General features: G+C 33.1%; 2 protein-coding genes across 2 annotated transcripts; both read right to left on the reverse strand.

Moving 5' to 3' along the window:
- Positions 1-7043: 7043 nt before the first annotated feature.
- LOC147390057 (C2 and GRAM domain-containing protein At1g03370-like) lies at positions 7044-15255 on the reverse strand. The gene is made up of 5 exons (XM_086458364.1): positions 14428-15255; positions 11856-13812; positions 11601-11659; positions 10864-10916; positions 7044-7546 (listed from the first exon to the last, which is right to left on the reverse strand). Exons 1-2 carry the CDS (start codon positions 14756-14758, stop codon positions 12863-12865), a joined length of 1281 nt encoding a protein of 426 aa, XP_086314490.1. The 5' UTR covers positions 14759-15255; the 3' UTR covers positions 7044-7546; positions 10864-10916; positions 11601-11659; positions 11856-12862.
- A 2581-nt stretch (positions 15256-17836) lies between these two features.
- On the reverse strand, positions 17837-21303 carry PGLP2 (2-phosphoglycolate phosphatase 2). The gene is made up of 11 exons (XM_086458358.1): positions 21095-21303; positions 20935-21002; positions 20702-20794; positions 20552-20623; positions 20233-20304; positions 19730-19789; positions 19588-19640; positions 18729-18826; positions 18521-18620; positions 18237-18340; positions 17837-18095 (listed from the first exon to the last, which is right to left on the reverse strand). The coding sequence occupies exons 1-11, from the start codon at positions 21207-21209 to the stop codon at positions 17995-17997; spliced, it is 936 nt and encodes a 311-aa protein (XP_086314484.1). The 5' UTR covers positions 21210-21303; the 3' UTR covers positions 17837-17994.
- Positions 21304-22176: the final 873 nt, after the last annotated feature.

The following is a 22176-nucleotide window of genomic DNA, read 5'->3' on the forward strand; positions in this document are numbered from 1 at the left end:
CTTGTGTATTTCATTGGGATCATCGATTTAAGTCAATCACGTGTTCAACAGGGACTGTGCTGTCTTTTTGGTACAATATCTTCCGACCTATCAAAGGAAAGAATCCCCTCCCAGCTGAGGCATTGAAACACCCTGACTATCCGGTGTTTGACTCATTGACATGGGGTAATTAATGTAGTTCAAGTTCTAGATTATTTATCATAGCTTAATAATGATATTGTGGTCATTTTTTTTTTTTTTTGGGTCACTGGATATAATAAGTGTGTACATATGTTGTTAGTTTCATTTTTTTTCTTTGGTGAGCCGCACGTATCATCCCATTTGGCACATGTACAGCATTGGTTACATTTGAAAATATGAAAAAACTGTTGTAGGTTCAGTGTTCTTGAAACAAATAAATCCTAAGCAGTAATAAATTGTAATGCACATAAAATTGGAAGAACTTACCGATTTTTGACTGAAGAATGAAGAAGTCATTGTCCTTAAAACCAATTTCGCAGTACTCCTTGGGATAGTTTCCATAGTATAGTCAGTCTCAAGCGGTTGGTTTTCAAGATTCAATAAGCACACTCTACTAACAATGCACTCAAAAATAATAAGTCTTCGACAAACAAGATTAGATCAATTTTTGAACAATCAAAATACACAAATCAAAGAGAGCAGTGGCAAAGTTGATGACAGAAGAGATGAGAATTCATTTACAGTGTATCTTCAACACTAAGGCACAGCCTTCTTTTATAAACAAGAGGCTTAACGGTCTAATGGAATAATGACAACTAATTTTTGGATCTTAATTGGCCCATTTATGAACTTTGGAGAACCCCAATTGTCCTAAACATATTAAAGCTTGGAAATCATTAATCTACTGGTTCAAGAAGATAAACGGTTGAGATTGAATAAAATGTCAATGAAATTTTAAGTGAAAAGATCATCAAATGAAAGTTAACTTTTAGAAACTTGTTCTAAGTAGTTTTTTAAAATAAAATAATAATAATAATAATAATAAAAATAAAAAAACCTGACTAAATTCGAAGGTAAATTTAATGAGATTACTGCTACAAAACAGTAACTCAGATTTCCATATAAAAGAAATACTTTCCTTACCAAATTAGTAAGATTTCTAATCTCACTACGGGTCATTAAAATCAAATGAATAACAAAATTGGCAATCAACCATAGCCCTCAAGATTTCATGGAAAAAACAGTCATTGAACTCCCAAAACTTAAAATTAAAATTTAATGGTGAAAAATAATATTTTTTAAGTTGGTAGAATTTTGTCCTCTTCATCCGTATGGCATAGGATCATGTTTTTGGATGCCACAAGGTGAGCTCAACAACCATAAATCTTACCAAGTTAGTAAGCTTAGACTTACTCAAAAAAAATACTAAACAAAATATACAATTCAATTTAAATGAAAAAGTAGAAATAGATTTTCCATAATGTGCTCAAAGAATTCTAAAGGATTTGCAAGTACATGATTTCCCGACCAGACCAGGTAAATATTTTCCATGCAATCAAGCATATACTAATGTAATTTATTTTATTTTTTGACTTATCGTGGATATCCTCTGGCACACTAATTAAGATGCCACCTACCTGTTAGTAGACCTTCCATGCACCACGAACCTTACCCAAGACAAAGGTTTTTCATGCTTTTACCACTACTAGATGGGGTACACGTTTACCAAATGACATTCAAGGGTCCGTGGACATGATAAATAAGACCTAAGCTTAAAATTTGGTAGCATTGCCTGGCAAGAATGGAAAATCAAGTGCGAATTTCAAAAGCAGACAAATATGAAGATAATTTCTTCATCTCATGGCATTATTCCCACCCCCAGAACTAAATAGTAATATATTTCGACATTTTCTCAAGTGCAATCAATCACTTCATTAAATTAAGAATTCATTTTCCAAAATGCGACTTGTTCTATTCTACGAAGAAGCATTAATGCATGCGCAATAGGCCCTTAGGGAGTTTAATTCGTGGATTCTAAATTAAAACCGAACAAACCAAGGAGGGAAGGGAAGATGCAACATAGCTATAACATGACAGTACAAGGACTTGATTGTCATGCCCCATAAAAGTCGATCCTGAGAGTCTTATTATGTCTCGAGAGCTTTTTCATTCTTCCATAGAGTTATATCATGAATTTTCATGAACAAGCCCACTCCAACTCCATCTCATTATAATACAGACAACACAATTATTTTTCTTCCCCAATTCGAGGAATGCTTAGATGGATATGCATTTCTATTAATTTAAATTGTCGCCATTATCTACCAAAGTAATTAATTAAAATTAGAAAAACAACAAAAACTTGTTCCAAAATCCAAACATTCAACAATCTGATACGAAAGCTAACATAGTCTAGAAAGAAACAAACCATCCTTGACAAAGACCCACCCATAAAACATCAAACTAGATACAAAACCTCAAGTATCGTCCGTCAACTTGAGAGCGAAATAAAAGCTTGGGAACGTAGTGGTTATGTCCCTGTTCAAGGAAAATGAAACAAATTTTCATAATAGAGCCTAAAGATAAATTTAACCAAATGAATAAACTCTCTCTTGCACCAAGGTGGAGGAGGCTGTTAAGAAATTCCTGTGCTAAGCTGATGAACTAATGGCACGTTACCACGTGTATTAAAAAAACACTGAAAATCTGAACTCCTAACCGTTGAGAAATTTTCCCTCCACCAACCAGTCACGCTTGCTTTTTCAATATATGTGGTATCATGCCATTGGTTTGTCAGCTTAGCACATAAATTCTTACCCTCCCACACCTCAATGCACGATATAAACCACAATTCAACAAAAGTGATATTTCCAACATTAATTCCTTGAATTGTGGCTTAAGTGGCATGTATTGAGATGGGTTCCAATCCTCCACTCTTAGCACATAAGATGCGGACTCAATATATAAATACATATAAGGACAAAGGCATGTGCACCGATGTTCAATACTCATTGGTAGTTGGATGCATTAAATCTAAAATATATGAGAAGACAACACATCTATACAGTATATATTCCAAATTAATGTGATGAGAAATTTTAACTAAAATATTTAATTTAATTCAAAATAGGATAAATATGGAGTAACTTGATAAAACTGGTATATATGTTTAAATCTAAGTAATAGGTTAATTAGCAAAAAAAAGTTAATATATATTTTAACAGATACAAAAGACTCTTCTTAATTAGACTTAATGGCCTTCGTCTTCATATTCAGACACTTTAAAAAGAAATACAAATAAAATAAATAACATATTTAAAAAACTCGTATTAAAAATAAAGTATATACCTTGGATAAGAAAGCCATTAACAGTACCACCACTGAAATTACAAATCGTGCCATCGGTCGCTCTCACTCATCTTCATTCTCCGATTGTCATACAATTCTAGGCATAACTTGGCAAATCCAAAACTTACCCCTTCTATGAATGTAGTGAGATCCCTTGTACACAATATGCTCACTAAACGTATAATTGACACTATAATACTACAATAGATATAAAAGTCTAGATAGTTTTCAACATAAACCATTTTTTCTAAAGAAAAAAATCTAGAAAATCTTAAAAAGATAATCATAAGTGAAAATTTTAGGCAAACTTACAAGCTTCGAGAGAAGAAAAGGGGGGATTAATAGGCTTATTTTAAAAAATCCCCATCCCAGACATTCTGCAATAACATAAAATATTAAATATTTCACCATACGACTATCATTCAATGTCTCTTACCCCGTGAGAACAACTGGTTCAACTAAAAAAGTTACCAATGCAAGAAAGAGCTAACCAGTCGAAAACTTTCCCATAAAGTTAAAGATTACTTAAGAATAGTTCTCAGCTTCATCATATACTCTATATGTTGATTTTAAACAATAAAAAAAATTCTCAATAATATTTAAAAGCATATATATATATATATAGGAAAATAATGAAAAACACAACGTTGACTTTATTAACTATTATCAAAAAATAATAAAATAATTTTGAACATTAGACAATTAAAGTCCTTCTCAACTGAAAAGGACTACAACTGTCTAATGTTCAAAATTATTTTATTATTTTTTAATAATAGATAATAAAATCAACGTTATTTTTTTTAATTATATATATATATATATATATATGTTTCTAAATATTGTTGAGAAATTTTTTTTTTTATTGGTCAGAATTAACATATAGAATATGATGAAGTTGAGAACTATGCTTGTTAAATAAATTTTTAACTATATGGGAAAGCTTTTCGACCGGTCTGCTCTTTCTTGCATTGGCAACTTTTTTAGTCGAATCACTTGATCTCCCAGGGCAAGAGACATCGAATGATGGTCGTATGGTGAAAGGTTTAATATTTCATGGTATTGCAATTTGTCTAGGATACGAATTTTTTAAAATAAGCCTATTAATCCTTCCTTTTCTTCTCTCGAAGCTTGTAAGCTTGCCTAAGATTTTCACTTACAACTATCTTTTTAAGATTTTCTGGGTTTTTTGCTTTAGAAAAAATGGTTCATGTTGAAAATCATCTAGACTTTAGAATCTATTGTAGTATTATAGTGTCAATTATACGTTTAGTGAACATATTGTGTACAAGGGATCTCACTACATTCATAAACAGGATGAGCTTTGGATTTGCCAAGTTATGCCTAAAATTGTATGACAATCGGGGAATGAAGATGAGTGAGAGTAACCGATGGCAACGATTTGTAATTTCAATGCTGGTATTGTTAATGGCCTTCTTATCCAAGGTTTATACTTTTTTTTTTAATATGAGTTCTTTTAAATATGTTATTTATTTTATTTGTATCTCTTTTTCAAGTGTTTGAAAATATGAAGACGAAGGCCATGAAGTCTAATTAAGAAGAGGTTTTTGTATTTGTTAAAATATATATTAACCATTTTTTGCTAATTAAGCTATTTCTTAGATTTAAACATATATACCAGTTTTATCAAGTTACTCCATATTCATCATCATCTAAATTAAATTAAGTATTTTAGTACAAAATTCTCGTCACATTAATTTGGAATATATATACTGTATAGATGTGATGTCTTCTCATATAATTTCTCTTTATTGCATCCAACTACCAACGAGTATTGAACACCGGCACATATGCCTTGTCCTTACTTTACTATGTATATGTATTTATATATTGAGACCACATCTTATGTGCTAAGAGTGGAGGATTGGAACCCATCTCAATACATGCCACTTAAGCCACAATTCAAGGAATTAATGTTGGAAATATCACTTTTGTTGAATTGTGGCTTATATCGTGCATTGAGGTATGGGAGAGTAAGAATTTATGTGCTAAGCTGACAAACCAATGGCATGATACCACATATATTGAAAAAGCAAGCATGACTGGTTGGTGGAGGGAAAATTTCTCAACGGTTAGGAGTTCAGATTTTCAGTGCTTTTTTAATACACGTGGTAACGTGCCATTAGTTCATCAGCTTAGCACAGGAATTTCTTAACAGCCTCCTCCACCTTGGTGCAAGAGAGAGTTTATTCATTTGGTTAAATTTATCTTTAGGCTCTATTATGAAAATTTGTTTCATTTTCCTTGAACAGGGACATAACCACTACGTTCCCAAGCTTTTATTTCGCTCCCAAGTTGACGGACGATACCTGAGGTTTTGTATCTAGTTTGATGTTTTAAGGGTGGGTCTTTGTCAAGGATGGTTTGTTTCTTTCTAGACTATGTTAGCTTTCGTATCAGATTGTTGAATGTTTGTATTTTGGAACAAGTTTTTGTTGTTTTTCTAATTTTAATTAATTACTTTGGTAGATAATGGCGACAATTTAAATTAATAGAAATGCATATCCATCTAAGCATTCCTCAAATTGGGGAAGAAAAATAATTGTGGTTATTTTTAACCTTGTCAAGTAAAGATTGACAAGTTAACTATATGTATGCAAGTGAGTGATTATTTTTGGAACCAAAAAAACTGGTATATGTCAACATCTGGCTATATAAGAATATTTATCAGAAAAAAAAAAAAAAAAAACTGTAATAATAGAAAAAATTAAAAAATGGATATAAAATAATTAACTAAATGAAGTGGGACTTCCAATAAAATAAAACAAAGAGAAAGCTTTGGCGTGGCAGAAAATACCCGATCTGCAAATAAGCTTTCCTTTTTCTTCGTCTTGAATAAGGCCAATTGGAACTCTTCCTATAAGATTAAAAATTGAAGTACCATCAGTCAGCGCATGAAATGAGTCGAACAAAACCATAGGAGGAAAGAAATATCTCGTCAATTTTTTTTTCAATCTGTAAAAAAAATAGCATCTCATAAAAAAGTCAACTAAAAAGCTATTACTAACTCTACCATGCAAACAAAATGATCTAAAGTAAGAAATATATCTGCCTTGTTGATTAGACCGTCATCAATTACAGCACTGCTGATCTTCTTGAATAGCTTGTAGAGTGCTTCTATTTCGCTTACACTAACTGCAATCTTGTGAGGTACAATCTTGAGGTCACTCCAACACGACTTTGAAGCATCTATGGCTCCGTGCAAACCACCACATCAATGCAGTGTTGTACTAATGTAATTTATTTTATTTTTTGACTTATCGTGGATATCCTCTGGCACACTAATTAATATGCCACCTACCTGTTAGTAGACCTTCCATGCACCACGAACCTTACCCAAGACAAAGGTTTTTCTTGCTTTTACCACTACTAGATGGGGTACACGTTTACCAAATGACATTCAAGGGTCCGTGGACATAATAAATAAGTAAGACCTAAGCTTAAAATTTGGTAGCATTGCCTGGCAAGAATGGAAAATCAAGTGCGAATTTCAAAAGCAGACAAATATGAAGATAATTTCTTCATCTCATGGCATTATTCCCACCCCCAGAACTAAATAGTAATATATTTCGACATTTTCTCAAGTGCAATCAATCACTTCATTAAATTAAGAATTCATTTTCCAAAACGTGACTTGTTCTATTCTACGAAGAAGCATTAATGCATGCGCAATAGCCCTTAGGGAGTTTGAGTCGTGGATTCTTAATTCAAACCGAACAAACCAGGGAGGGAAGGGAAGATGCAACATCGCTATAACATAACAGTACAAGGAGGACTTGATTGTCATGCCCATAAAAGTCGATCCTGAGAGTCTTATTATGTCTCGAGAGCTTTTTCATTCTTTCATAGAGTAATATCATGAATTTTCATGAACAAGCCCACTCCAACTCCATCTCATTATAATACAGACAACAAAACAATTATTTTTCTTCCCCAATTCGGGGAATGCTTAGATAGATATGCATTTCTATTAATTTAAATTGTCAACATTATCTACCAAAGTAAGTGGAGTAAATAATTAAAATTAGAAAAACAACACAAACTTGTTCCAAAATCCAAACATTCAACAATCTGATACGAAAGCTAACATAGTCTAGAAAGAAACAAACCATCATTGACAAAGACCTACCCTTAAAACATCAAACTAGATACAAAACCTCAGGTATCGTCCATCAACTTGAGAGCGAAATAAAAGCTTGGGAATGTAGTGGTTATGTCCCTGTTCAAGGAAAATGAAACAAATTTTCATAATAGAGCCTAAAGATAAATTTAACCAAATGAATAAACTCTCTCTTGCACCAAGGGGGAGGAGGCTGTTAAGAAATTCCTATGCTAAGCTGATGAACTAATGGCACGTTACCACGTGTATTAAAAAAGCACTGAAAATCTGAACTCCTAACCGTTGAAAATTTTCCCCCACCAACCAATCACGTTTGCTTTTTCAATATATGTGGTATCATGCCATTGGTTTGTCAGCTTAGCACATAAATTCTTACTCTCCCACACCTAAATGCACGATATAAGCCACAATTCAACAAAAGAGATATTTCCAACATTAATTCCTTGAATTGTGGCTTAAGTGGTATGTATTGAGATGAGTTTCAATCCTCCACCCTTAGCACATAAGATGCGGACTCAATATATAAATACATATACATGGTAAAGTAAGGACAAAGGCATGTGTGCCGATGTTCAATACTCGTTGGTAGTTGAATGCATTAAATCTAAAATATATGAGAAGACAACACATCTATACAGTATATATATTCCAAATTAATGTGATGAGCATTTTTAACTAAAATACTTAATTTAATTCAGATTAGGATGAATATGGAATAACTTGATAAAACTGGTATATATGTTTAAATCTAAGTAATAGGTTGATTAGAAAAAAAAAAGTTAATATATATTTTAACAGATACAAAAAACTCTTCTTAATTAGACTTCATGGCCATCATCTTCACATTCAGACACTTGAAAAAGAAATACAAATAAAATAATTAACATATTTAAAAGAACTCATATTAAAAATGAAGTATATATCTTGGATAAAGCCATTAACAGTACCACCACTTAAGTTACAAATCGCTGCCATCGGTCACTCTTACTTATCTTCATTCTCCGATTGTCACACAATTCTAGGCATAACTTGGCAAATCCAAAGCTTACCCCTTCTATGAATGTAGTGAGATCCCTTGTACACAATATGCTCACTAAACATATCGTTGACACTATAATACTATAATAGATACAAAAGCCTAGATGGTCTTTAACATGACCCATTTTTTCTAAACTAAAAAACCCAGAAAATCTTAAAAAGGTAGTCGTAAGTGAAAATTTTAGGCAAGCTTACAAGCTTCGAGAGAAGAAAATGGGGGATTAATAGGATTATTTTAAAAAATCCCCATCCCAGACATTCTACAATACCATGAAATATTAAATCTTTCACCATACGACTATCATTCAATGTCTCTTGCCCCGTGAGATCAACTGGTTCAACTAAAAAAGTTGCCAATGCAAGAAAGAGCTAATCGATCGAAAACTTTCTTATAAAGTTAAAGATTACTTTAAGCATAGTTCTCAGCTTCATCATATACTCTATATGTTGATTTTAAACAATAAAAAAAAACTTCTCAACAATATTTAAAAGCATATATATATATATATAGGAAAATTAATTTAAAAAACAACGTTGACTTTATTAACTATTATCAAAAAATAATAAAATAATTTTGAACATTAGACAATTGAAGTCCTTCTAAACTAAAAAGAATAAGGACTACAACTGTCTAATGTTCAAAATTATTTTTTTATTTTTTTATAATAGATAATAAAATCAACGTTGTTGTTTTTTTTAATTAATTTTTTCATATATATATGCTTCTAAATATTATTAAGAAAAAAAAAAAATTATTGTTCAGAATCAATGTATAGAGTATATGATAAAGCTGAGAACTATGCTTGGTAAAATAATCTTTAACTTTATGGGAATGCTTTCGATCGGTCTGCTCTTTCTTACATTGAAAACTTTTTTAGTTGAAACACTTGATCTCACGGGACAAGAGACATCGAATGATGGTCGTATGGTAAAAGGTTTAATATTTCATGATATTGCAATTTATCTAGGATGCGAATTTTTTAAAATAAGCCTATTAATCCTTCCTTTTCTTCTCTCGAAGCTTGTAAGCTTGCCTAAGATTTTCACTTACGACTACCTTTTTAAGATTTTCTGAATTTTTCGCTTTAGAAAAAATGGTTTATGTTGAAAATCATCTAGACTTTAGTATCTATTGTAGTATTATAATGTCAATTATACGTTTAATCAGCATATTGTGTACAAGGGATCTCACTACATTCATAGACGGGGTGAGCTTTGGATTTGCCAGGTTATGCCTAGAATTGTATGACAATCGGGGAATGAAGATGAGTGAGAGTAACCGATGGCAGCGATTTGTAATTTCAGTGGTGGTATTTTTAATGGCTTTCTTATCCAAGGTATATACTTCTTTTTTTTTAATAAGAGTTCTTTTAAATATATTATTTATTTTATTTGTATTTATTTTTCAGGTGTCTGAATATAAAGACGAAGGTCATAAAGTCTAATTAAGAAGAGGTTTTTGTATTTGTTAAAATATATATTAACTCTTTTTTGCTAATTAAGTTATTTCTTAGATTTAAGCATATATACCAGTTTTATCAAGTTACTCCATATTCATCCTAATTTGAATTAAATTAAGTATTTTAGTAAAAAAATTCTCGTCACATTAATTTGGAATATATATACTGTATAGATGTGTTGCCTTCTCATATATTTTAAATTTATTGCATCCAACTACCAACGAGTATTGAACGCCGGCACACATGCCTTTGTCCTTACTTTACTATGTATATATGTATTTATATATTGAATCCGCATCTTATGTGCCGAGGGTGGAGGATTGAAACACACCTCAATACATGCCACTTAAGCCACAATTCAAATAATTAATGTTGGAATATCTCTTTTTACAATTTCGTTGAATTGTCGCTTACATGGCATGCATTGAGGTGTGGGATAGTAAGCATTGAGGTGCTAAGCTGATGAACCAATGGCATGATACCACATATATTGAAAAAGCAAGCGTGTTTGGTTGGTGGAGGGAAAATTTCTCAATGGTTAGGAGTTCAGATTTTCTGTGCTTTTTTAATGCACGTGGCAACGTGCCATTGGTTCATCAGCTTAGCACAAGAATTTCTCAACAGACTCCTCCCTTGGTGCAAGAGAGTTTATTCATTTGGTTAAATTTATCTTTAGGCTCTATTATGAAAATTTGAAACATAGGCATTCAAACAGTCGATCACCATACTTAGTAACCAAAGTGGTTGAGACATGCACAACATATAAAATAAGTTAACCTAGTAACATTTGCAAGTTGGTTCAGATGGTTAAATTTTAAATTCAACTAAAACCTTACGTCAGCATATTTTAAAATTAACATTTTTTTGCCACCACATTTAAATGCTTGTGGTTGATTTATTCAAAATAACAATAGTTACCTCTTGTCTCTCAATGAATCCTTGCTGCTTCAGATCATATAGTTGAAAAGAAACTGCAATGAATGAAGTTTGACATTAGTGTAACGAGGGTCACAAAAATTAAGCTGCAATCCAACCGATAAAACGAAGAAGAGGAAGAAGAAGCTTTAATACAAGTCATATACTAAAGTTCCAGGAAATTCATAACCATATTCATTTACTTCTCTTTGTTGGCCAATCCATAGCCATACTTTGCACATGAACTCCCATTAAAAAAAAAAAATCCCAAGATAAGAGATTTTTTTTTATTTTGAAAAAGAAAAATCTACTACTTACACTCAATCTCATCATCAATTGAAGCGTTGGGGTGAAAGAAAGAAAGAGCACGCGCAAACTCTTCAAACCCTAATATTCCATTGTGTTTTGTATCAAACAAGTCAAATACCTGGAAAATTTGAACCAAGGGCAAACATTCATCATGAGAAGAGTTTCATGAAATTTTTTAACCTTGTCAAGTAAAGATTGACAAGTTAACCATATGCATGCAAGTGTGTGATTATTTTTGGAACAAAAGAACTAGTATATGTCAACATCCGGCTATATAAGAATATTTATCAGAAAAAGAAAAAAAAAAAAAAACTGTAATAATAGAAAAAATTAAAAAATGGATCATGAGAGCCTATAAAATAATTAACTAAATGAAGTGGGACTTCCAATAAAATGAAACAAAGAGAAAGCTTTGGCGTGGCAGAAAATACCCGATCTGCAAATAAGCTTTCCTTTTTCTTCGTCTTGAATAAGGCCAATTGGAACCTTCCTGTAAGATTAATAATTGAAGTACCATCAGTCAGCGCATGAAATGAGTCGAACAAAACCATAGGAGGAAAGAAATATCTCGTCAATTTTTTTTTTCATTCTGTAAAAAAAATAGCATCTCATAAAAAAGTCAACTAAAAAGCTATTACTAACTCTACCATGCAAACAAAATGATCTAAAGTAAGAAATATATCTACCTTGTTGATTAGACCGTCATCAATTACAGCGCTGCTGATCTTCTTGAATAGCTCGTAAAGTGCTTCTATTTCGCTTACACTAACTGCAATCTTGTGAGGTACAATCTTGAGGTCACTCCAACACGACTTTGAAGCATCTATGGCTCCGTGCAAACCACCACATCAATGGAGTTGTAGGAAATCAATGTAGAACGGCTCTATTGTAAAGATTAAACTAGAAAAAAGCCACTCGAAATTCACTCGCTGACATGGATGCATGCATGGAAATTTTGCTTTTGTATCTCGAAGAAAAACAATCTAGAAAAACACTTTCCTTACTAATATAGTAAGATCTTAAGCTTTACTAAGGGTCGTTTTGCTCAAATAGATTACCACAGCCCTCTAGATTTCATCGAAAAACTTGGATAAAAAAAAAATTCATAAAGAAATTTTCTTTTTCTTTGGACTTGATCTAAGGTTTTGAAAATGGACGGCTACCAAACTCCAAAATTTAAAATTTAAATTCAACAGTGAATTTTTTTTATTTTTTTTTGCAAAGTTCATAGAATTTTGTCCTCTACATCCCTAAAACATTGAATCATGGTTTTGGATGCCACAAGTTGAGCCCAAGGGTGAAATCCTTACTAACAAAGGCTGGTTGGACTCAGTTAGTTCGGACATGGAATATTTGCACAGTATGGAAATGATGCAAAATCTTCTTAGAAAACAAATGCAATGAAATTTTAGGAAATGCTTAAAAGAGCATGAAAACAATACTTTTTACTGATTCATATTACAATAAATAGGCATTTGAAGTGAGAAAAGCTTGATTAATAGCCCAACAAGGCAAGAAACAAGTCAATTAGAATTTTTGGGTATGTAGCCTTGTAAAACAACTATCAATGATGGAATCATTAAGAAGCATAATATTACAAGTTGAAGGCTCGCTCTAAAATGGTGAGAGGGATTAGTAGCCAGCTTCAGAAATATTTAGTCGCCAGCTTCCAGTTCAATTGTGGCTTCAACAGCTACAAAGAAGCCAAAACCTGCTCCTCATTGGACCCACAATCTTTTAAATCGACTAGCTTAACATTCTGAGATAATAAATCTGCAAACCGCTCGAAACTGCCCTTAAGACCTTGTCTGGCTCCACCTTCTATCATACTTCTCATCATCGTGCTCTTTAGAAAGTTCACTTGCCACGATATTACCAACTGCGATGATTGTTCTCCCGATGGAAGCTCAGGTCCCGGTTTTATACAATAAAGGAATTCCGTCTTGAAGGTGCTCCCATACATAACATCCGGTGTGCTCACACTTATTATAACTGCAAAAACCTTCCCATCAGCTTTTAGATACACTTGTTCCTCGTTGGCTTTCACAGCCTTCATTAATTTAGTGGCAGCCATTAAATATGTAGCCACTCTTTTCAATATTTTCCCACCATTCTCATATCTCCAAGGCCCATGTTGCAGTTCTTTAGTTCCTTGTAGCTCTGCCAAAGATTTCGAAAAATTTGAATCGGGAGAAAAAAGCAGATAATTCAGGTCAGATGGTGCAATCACGTAAGATTGGTCCAGAAGTATTCCTCTTGGTAAATTGCTAGGAATTTCTTCCCCTCCTTGGTCGTTAGATTTCATGCTTTTCATTGCTTCATCAAAAGTTCTATCAGAGGAACAGCCTTCAAACTTGTTCTCGTGAACCTCATAGTTGGATGCCATTTCTCCATTTTTAGGAAAAATTTGAGCAAGACGACGGGGACAGTTATTTGCATACGACTTCTCTTCCTTTACAGAATGTGATTCTTCAGTTCCCATTGTGAAAGACGATCTTGAGGGGCCATTTAAATTTCGCAATGATGATTCACTTGTTAGGTCAGTACATTTCTCCATCTCCAGTGCATGATCACCATTACAAGTCAGTGTTTCATCTATGAAAGAGTTGTTTTGCGACAAGGATATCGTAAGAAGAATTTCACCTAACAAAAGGAAACAAAACAAAAAAATAAATCCAACACTTACAACAAGTAAACCAAACTTGAAGCAATTTTAAAACAGCAATCAAAGTGAAGCAATTAGAAATTATAACGACATCATACTGACAAGTTCGACCTTTCAATTAAAGTCTTCGGCATAGAAAATATAACATTAAATATATGAATTGTAGAGAAACTACTTGGTTCTAAAGCATTTAAAATAAAGTCCAACAAAATCAGTTAGGAGAGCTCTTGTGCTTCCAGGATTTTGTTTTCATTTAGGATACCATTTGTGACTTGTAGCCCTCCTTCGGGCGTGTATTTTTCTTTTTTTGGTTTGCTTGTTTTTTCTCCTGTTCTTTCCTGTTGTTTGGGGGGTATCTCAGCTTCCTTTCTTCTTTTTTTCCTCTTTTTTTCTAATAAAAAAAATATATTTATCAGAAAAATAAATCAGGAACAATGTGTCGGCATATTAACACAATTAAGATTTCCAATGAAATAATTTCTATCAGACAGCAAAAACCAATTTTATAATCAACAATGAATAATAGTAAAAGTAAGTACAAATACAACTACAATTAATTAGACGAATGGGGAGTAAAAATTAGGAATCTTTACCACAATCTCTATTCTTGGACTTCTTATTCTTGGGTTGGAGAGTATACCAGATGGTCCCTAGACTTTTCTCCTCGGCGTCTAAGACCTTGGAAACAGGCAACTTCAGGTGGCCAACAAAGTCATTGTTGAAGTACTTATCTTCATCCAAAACAGAGACAATGAGCTCCTCATTGGGATCTTCGACTCGAAAACTGAATTCTTCACCCCATGAAGGATTCAAGCTTTTCTTCACCACTTTAGTCTTGAATTTTTGCTTTCCTAGCTGTAAACGGACATAGGAATCCATTGCTCTTAGATTCCTAGCTTCCACCAGACGCACCAAAAGCTTCATTTTTTTTTCCCCAAAAAATTGAGTGAAAAACACGCCAAAACGAAAATAGCTATGAACAAGATCTGATTTTTAAAGAAAATGGATAACCAACTCAAATACCCAAAATATATAGATAAAAGTAGGAATGGTTAGGTTAATACCCAATGTGAATCAGATTATATAATGAGAAGAAAATGACAGAAATTAAATCTTCGAAAATAAAATTTTCGAAGAGAAGAAACTCCGTTTTCAGTCGCGTAAAACCCTAATTTTCTCACAATTTGAAACCAAACAAAAACAGGGAAATAGGGGAACATAAAAGAAAACAAATATGAAATAACAACAAATGAATGAGATCCGTGTTATAAATTACGGTGAAGATTGAAAAATCGAAACAGTTATAAATTTCTGCGGAAGAAGAGAAGAAGAGAGGAGATTGGAATTTTCTCTTTCGTTTGTTCAACGCGTCAAAAACTCTCTCTCTCTCTCTCTTTTTGGAGTCTGTAGTCTGTACCTGTTTGTTTGTCTTGTAATAAATAAATAAATTGACTTAGCTCCGGTTTAGTTTTCTTTGGAATCTTCTAAAGTAGGGTCCCACATCGACACTTTTCCGCCATCGACACCGACCTAAAAATAAAAGTTTAAAAATCCACTCTGGTACCCTTTGACCGTGTTCACATATGGGTAGAGATTAATCGAAATGACGAAAATATCCTCATCTACCACTTCTTCTTGTAAAAAATGAATAAATAATCTATTTTTACTCCATAAATCCTTGTGTCTTCATTGTTTGGGTTTGTGGCCAAGAACGCCAGTGTTCTTGTTCTTCGTATTAAGTCTTACAAGGACTTAGGATTTCTGTGGATTAAATCTATGTTGGATTATTTCACTTGATATCAATTGATTTTAAGTTGAAATCTGACATTTAATATGATTTGATCAATTATTTATTTTTATTTTTTTTATTGTAATTTTTTAATTAATAAATAATATTTTCATTTGAGCTGAAGATGATTTTTCCGAATAAACCAAGTATCGAAGATATTGGATTTAAAATAATAATCCATTATGAATCTTTGAAAGAAAAAAAAACATAAGGGTTTGTCAAATAACTTTTTTTTTTTTTTGAAGTTATCCCTTGAAGTACAAAGACTACAATTTTCTAGAAAGAAAAAAAATTGGCAAAGAAAATAAAAGCGTTTAAACTATTTTTTGTTAATCTCTCAAGGTGTCAACAATTGAGAACACAAGTATATTTCAAATATTTATCAAATCTTGTGAGATAATGTCTTAATCACAAAAATGAGAGGATAAATAAAGAAAAGAAAGAAAGGGTGGTGGGGTTTGAACCATTATTAATGAATTCCAAGTGCATTAAAGAAAAGTATATCAAATGTCATGGTTAAGTATCATCAATCAATATCATTTTGATATGTAATTCATGGAGATACAAAACCCTAAGGTTGGTGAACTTGGGCTGAATTATTGAGTTTGAATTCTCTTAAGGGCCACCCTCATGGATTAATTTGATGCTTTTAGAGGTTTGGATGGTTTAATTCAAAATAATAATAATAAATTGTTAGAGATATGAACCAAGCGGTTCAAAACGAGTGATTTTGAAAAAGAATAACAAAAAGTATCCAACCCTTGTGTAGAAATAAAGAAAGGATGCCTTGGTAGTTAAGTTGTCTGGTAGTGAGAACTTGGCTTTAAAGCTAACTTTTATTTTGTTTATTATAAAAAGGTAGGTACTTTATCCCTCTTTTTAAATCTTTGTCATTATAATGAGAGTTGGTGGGGAAATTCGTGAAAAAAGTGCATATTAATTTAAAAAGTGCATTTACTCACTAAATTTAAGATAACAAAATACACTTCTAGGATCCTTTGCGTCTCCGTTTGTGTAATTCCAGCATTTTCCTTCTAATAGTTTCTCTCTCTCTCTCTCTCATTTAGCTTTTTCTAAATCTATCTCTTTTACTCTTCATCATCGATTATGAATTTATTTACTAATAGCTTTTTCTAAATCTATCTCTTTTACTCTTCATCATCGATTATGAATTTATTTACTAACTGTTGGAAGTATGAAAATACATCAATTCTTATGTGTGTGGTATGCCATTGGGTTTAAATCAAATCAGTCAATAACATGAAAATAACATGGGTATTTTTCTTCTCTCCGTAATCATTTTTAATGATAGACTGACTGATGTCCCTTAGTTTCATCACCTCACCATCCGGGTTTTCTTGCATCTCATCAACTTTCAATTCAAACAATTCAGAGTTCAGATTGATCTTTGCCGTGTGCCTATGGTTCCTAACTGATTGAAGTAGTCCTGTAGTAGATTTTTTTTTCTTCAAGTTTATTGGTTTTATTTTTATTTTTTCTAACAATAGCATTTGTAGCAATTTTATCATTGCTAATGAATTACCCTTTAGTGAAGAAGAAAATAAAAAGTACAGAGAAAATGTTTTCAAGAAAATTGAATTTCTTTAACAAATGATTTCTTTAGAAAAGAGATTGTAGGTATTTGATTGCACGTAGGAAGATGTCGCAAAATAGGGTTTTTATTTTTGAGGGTGGGTCATGAGATGAGGAAATCGTTTTTCTGGGGCACTAGTAGGTCAGTAAATATTTGTCCAACAAATAACTTAATGAGCTCATCAGGTAGTGTTTTCTTACAAAAAATGTGCTGCAACCGTACACCTGAAATACACATTTGGTTTTCCCATCTATCTGTACCATTCACAAGCAAACATACAAATCCTTAAGCTTAGAATGATAAAGAGATGCTAATAAATTTTAAGAAACTCAAGAAAGCCTAGGCCTTAATTTTCATGTCTGATGAGCTCTCCATTTTATGGCACATTTATTTTAATCCACTGACCCATGAATATTACTTGGCCCATCATTTCGTAAACCTACACACCACACTGTAAGGAGGCAAAAACATGAAAACCTTTGTCATCGGTGATGTTCGTGGTGGTTGGTCTAATGACACAAGCTGACGACACATCCACCAAGTAATGTTTTCATCACAAGACACCAAGTTAAAAAATAAAAGAAAATTTAAAGCAGATCAAATGCAAAATACAGAGAAGTAGAACAAGAAATTCAGATGCCCTTATTTAGTTTAGAAGTGATAATACATTATGAGTTGCACCGCATTAATGCAGTCAGAGCTTCAAGAATTCAGTAACAATTCTAGTGAGCAGCAAATGGAACTTTAAGAGAGAACCTGAAAAATTGTAAATCAGTATCATGGTCCCACAAATTCAAGAATGTCGGATACCTTGCTGGTATAATAATCTGGCTGGATGTTATTCGAAGGATCTTGAAGAACAGATAGTGTGGTCACACCTGCAAGCACAACAATTTTTATGAATATCAGGAGAATCCATTAATAAACAAAAACAAATTTCACCCATTAAGTGGCACAGTTAAGTGTATCAGATGGATAATTTAAGATAGCAAGGAGGGCAGAAGGTAAGATATCTGAACCTGAAAGGACAAGGATGGTCTTGCACCCAGCATTTTGTCCAAAGAGTATATCGGTGTCCAATCTATCACCCACCATACACATTTTTGAGGTACTAATTTGAAATCTGACACAGAAAGACAGAAATTATAAGACCATAGGAACTCCAAATCGCTTGTCTACATGGCTAACTATATAATACCAATAGATTATATTATGAGAATTGATAGAGGGATGTTGTATGATGGATCTGAAATATTTTTTCCACAAACACAAGAACCACATATTTTTCACTGGTTCCACATACTTCTGTAGTAAAAAGTCCATCATAAAAGTGGATGGTTTTCCGACCACAATAGGTTCTTTCTGAGTTGTTCCACACACGGCAGCAACCATGCATCCTGCACCTGGAAACACAAAGCTGGAGTATTATCTAACTGAAAGTGTCACACATGTTATGCTATTTCACACAAAGCTGGGTTTCATTGAGGAAAGGCTGATAGTTAAGAAATAACCAGGCCATTCTTGTAAATCAGTCATGTGGCCCACAGCATCACGGTTGGTAGCGATGAAAAGGCACCCAGGATTCTCACGAATGCATAGGGTTCCATACCTGCCAGTTCAAATCCTTAAAATCAAATTTTACAAGTATATTTAACAATTTTTTATATAACTAAACCAGATGTTTCATTGAATATTGGTTGAATGATGAAGCTAGTAAAAGGTTTGTTTTGGAAATAAAGTCAAGATTCTGACACAAAACAGTGAAATAAATTACACGCAATTGCTCTGATTTAGTTGTTTTCCTCGACCAGAGTGGCCAATCACTAATATATAGTTAGCACCCCACAAAGCCAAAATATTGGCAGCTAGATTTACATATCTTGGCACATGTACCACACTAGGTATTCAAAAGGTCTTAAAATACATAAAAGTCTAAAAGTAAAGGTTTGAGTGGGTATTTTATGCTTTAAGAATGACACTATTTTTCTGCTTCTGATAACCCCCCATACATTGCTCTGTGATACATATTTTCTATAGAAGTCTAAATTCTGATTTGAAATATAAAAAATAAAAATAAAAAAATTGCTCCCAGCAGGTTCTAAACATGGTCAAAAGAACTTGGTGAACAAAGTGGCTAGAGTAATGTGATTGGGTTTTCCTCAAATTACTATCTGGCAGAGAGCATTGCCTCATTATGCTTACTTTTTTTTCTTTTTTTTTTGATAAGTATCCCCATTATGCTTGCTAGGAGAGTGTACTTATGGCTTCTTCTTACTAGTATAAGGCTTATCCTTATCCCTTCATAATAGTGAAAAGGATAATTACTTGGATATAAGAGGAGAACAGAAACAGAGGATTTGGGTGTCTCACTGAAGCTTGTAATAGTTAATATACTGGTCAAGTCCAACCACTACTGCTCCAACCTGGAAAACAGAATTACGATATTATTAATCATTTGGGCATAAGGCAAGCGAAAAATCTGAAAGAGAGATGGGCATTGATGTTACATTACATTCTTATCATGTTCAAAAAGGCAGTTTGGTTTCAACTCTACCCTCTTGTTACCATCTTCCTGCAGCAAAGTTGGGCAGTTTTAAGTATCAACTGTATGTTTAACTCACTTGATTAAGATTTGAATACAGTTGGGAGACTATTTTGGTTTTCAAAACCAAAAAATACTAGATTAGTGGAAAAAAAACATCTTCAAGATTGATCACTGCAAGACGGTTTGTAATAACTTAAGAAAATGCAGATTTAACACTTGACTCTTCTAAAATCTTTCAGATTGATTTTAGACTTCATATTGTGGTAATTGAGTTTAAATCTCAAAACTTGATAAACAAAGATGCAAATCTCATGTTTAGTGCTTACAAAGAAACATCCGGTATCTGAGTATTCTATAAAAGAATGGAATTGGTGAAAGCATCACAAAACACAAAGATTACAGACGATCATAGATACTCTTTTTAAGTTTGGGTTTATACAAGAACTACTACAGAGAGAAATGAAACTTACAGGGCCGCCGAGACCTGTAAAACCAGCAAGCTCCAGCTCTTCCAATATGCCCTCCCCACCTATTACATAAACCTGCAAAACCAAGGTTGGTTAATTTCACAAACAGGTGGTGTTACAAGAAATCCTGAATTATTTAACTACTGAATAAACCACATTCTCAAATTGAACACACAGAATCATTAGCAATTATGATCTGATTATCGATTAGTATTTAAACTTTTTACTTCACATTATCCAAAAGACTTCTTATTATCTCAAGAGCGGCTATGTTTCATCAGATGAAAATAAAATGAATGGAGAAACTTAATAAAATTTCGACCTTTTTCTCTCGAGGGAAGTCATTGGTTTTCAAGAACATAGCTGCAGCAAACGAAGACGAGAAGATCTCTTCCTGCAAATTAAATAATCAATAACTATATAATGAGGAAATTAATTGCAGAGGATAAGGACTTTTTTTGCTAAAACAAACCTCGCTAACATCAAGTCCCAAAGAACAGAACTTGTTCGCATATTGCTTTCTTGACTTTGTTGAGTTGTTTGTCACGAAAACGAGCTTTTTCCCCTAGATCAAGATTTACAAATCTAAATTAAGTGTTTTTAAACTATGTTTCGTTTCTTCATATAAAAGTTCAAATTCACAACTCAAACACAAAACAAATAACAAAAAGACAAAATCAAACAGAGTGCAAGAGAATTAGATACCTTGGATCGAAGCATCTCTAATGTCTGAGGAACGCCTTCGATGAGCTTATCTCCCTTCCAAATGACACCTGGATTGATTTTAATCAAACACAGAACCTAAAAACGAATTATAAGAATTAAAAAAATTTACTTGATCAAGGATTTGAGAATTGAAAGAAACCATCGCAATCGAAGAGAAAGGCCTCAACGGAGTCAATGAGAGATTTGATGTTCTTAGGAGAGAGAAGCAGAGGTGAAGCTCCTGAATCATCATCACCAACAGCTTTGCTTTCCATTTACTAGGGTTTCGGAGCAAGAAGTAAGAGGCAGACAGACAGACTGAGAATATTTTAGTGAGAGAACAGGACTCGCGAATCACGATGCTCTGAAAGTTGGTCGTTATTTATAGGTAAAGTGGTAAGTGATGTGCAAACACGTCCACATATTCATGAGGATGTGTTGTTGTCTATCCCGAGGAAAATCTATGATTTTTTCCGTAAGTACTACACAACCATCGACCTTATGCCTCGTGTCACACAACTGCACATCCCCATAAAATCTACGCAGTTGTGCATCTCAAGACATAAAGTAGCACATGGCACATCCAGAGAGTATTTTGAGTATGCCATTTGGGGGAATCAGGAGATTTTATGCCTTGGGGTACACTGCTGCAGAGCCCCCATAAAATCTATGCATATATGTATCTCAAGGCATAAAATCTATGATTCTAGCATATGTCAGGTCCGAAGAGTATTTTGAGTATGTCACGTGAAGGATTCACAAGAAGTTTTCTAACTCTTTGGCATCACGCACCCCATAAGCCCTTAGGATCTCCTCAACAAACAAATAGTAGTTGAGACCTTGAGTTAAGTAGGGTCTTGACACGTTAGAGGCCTCGATTGTTGCTGGTTGAATGTAGCAAAGGTAAGACAGAGGAGTAATAGTGTAAGCTTGAGTGGATTTTCTTCAAATATTATTGTTTTTGTGTAATACAAAAACAAAGGCTTTGTCAACAAAATATTGGGATACAAATTTTTTGAAAAAAGGGAACCTAAGACCCTGCTTGGTACCATGCAATTCATTTGCAAATACAAAATATTTGCTCTGCAAGTGATTTATAGCCTTTTTTTTAGGCTGCAAACCATTTGTTGAAATTTGTGAAGGACTTAAGAGGCTCGTGCAAATAATTTACAATGCAAAAATAAATAAATAAATAAATGTAACCAAGCCTCTCTAAATTAGATTCCAACAAATCATTTGCAT

Source organism: Akebia trifoliata, chromosome 11, assembly GCF_017979445.1.
Source record: "Akebia trifoliata isolate Shusen 1 chromosome 11, ASM1797944v1, whole genome shotgun sequence".
In the NCBI taxonomy this organism is placed as follows: domain Eukaryota; kingdom Viridiplantae; phylum Streptophyta; class Magnoliopsida; order Ranunculales; family Lardizabalaceae; genus Akebia; species Akebia trifoliata.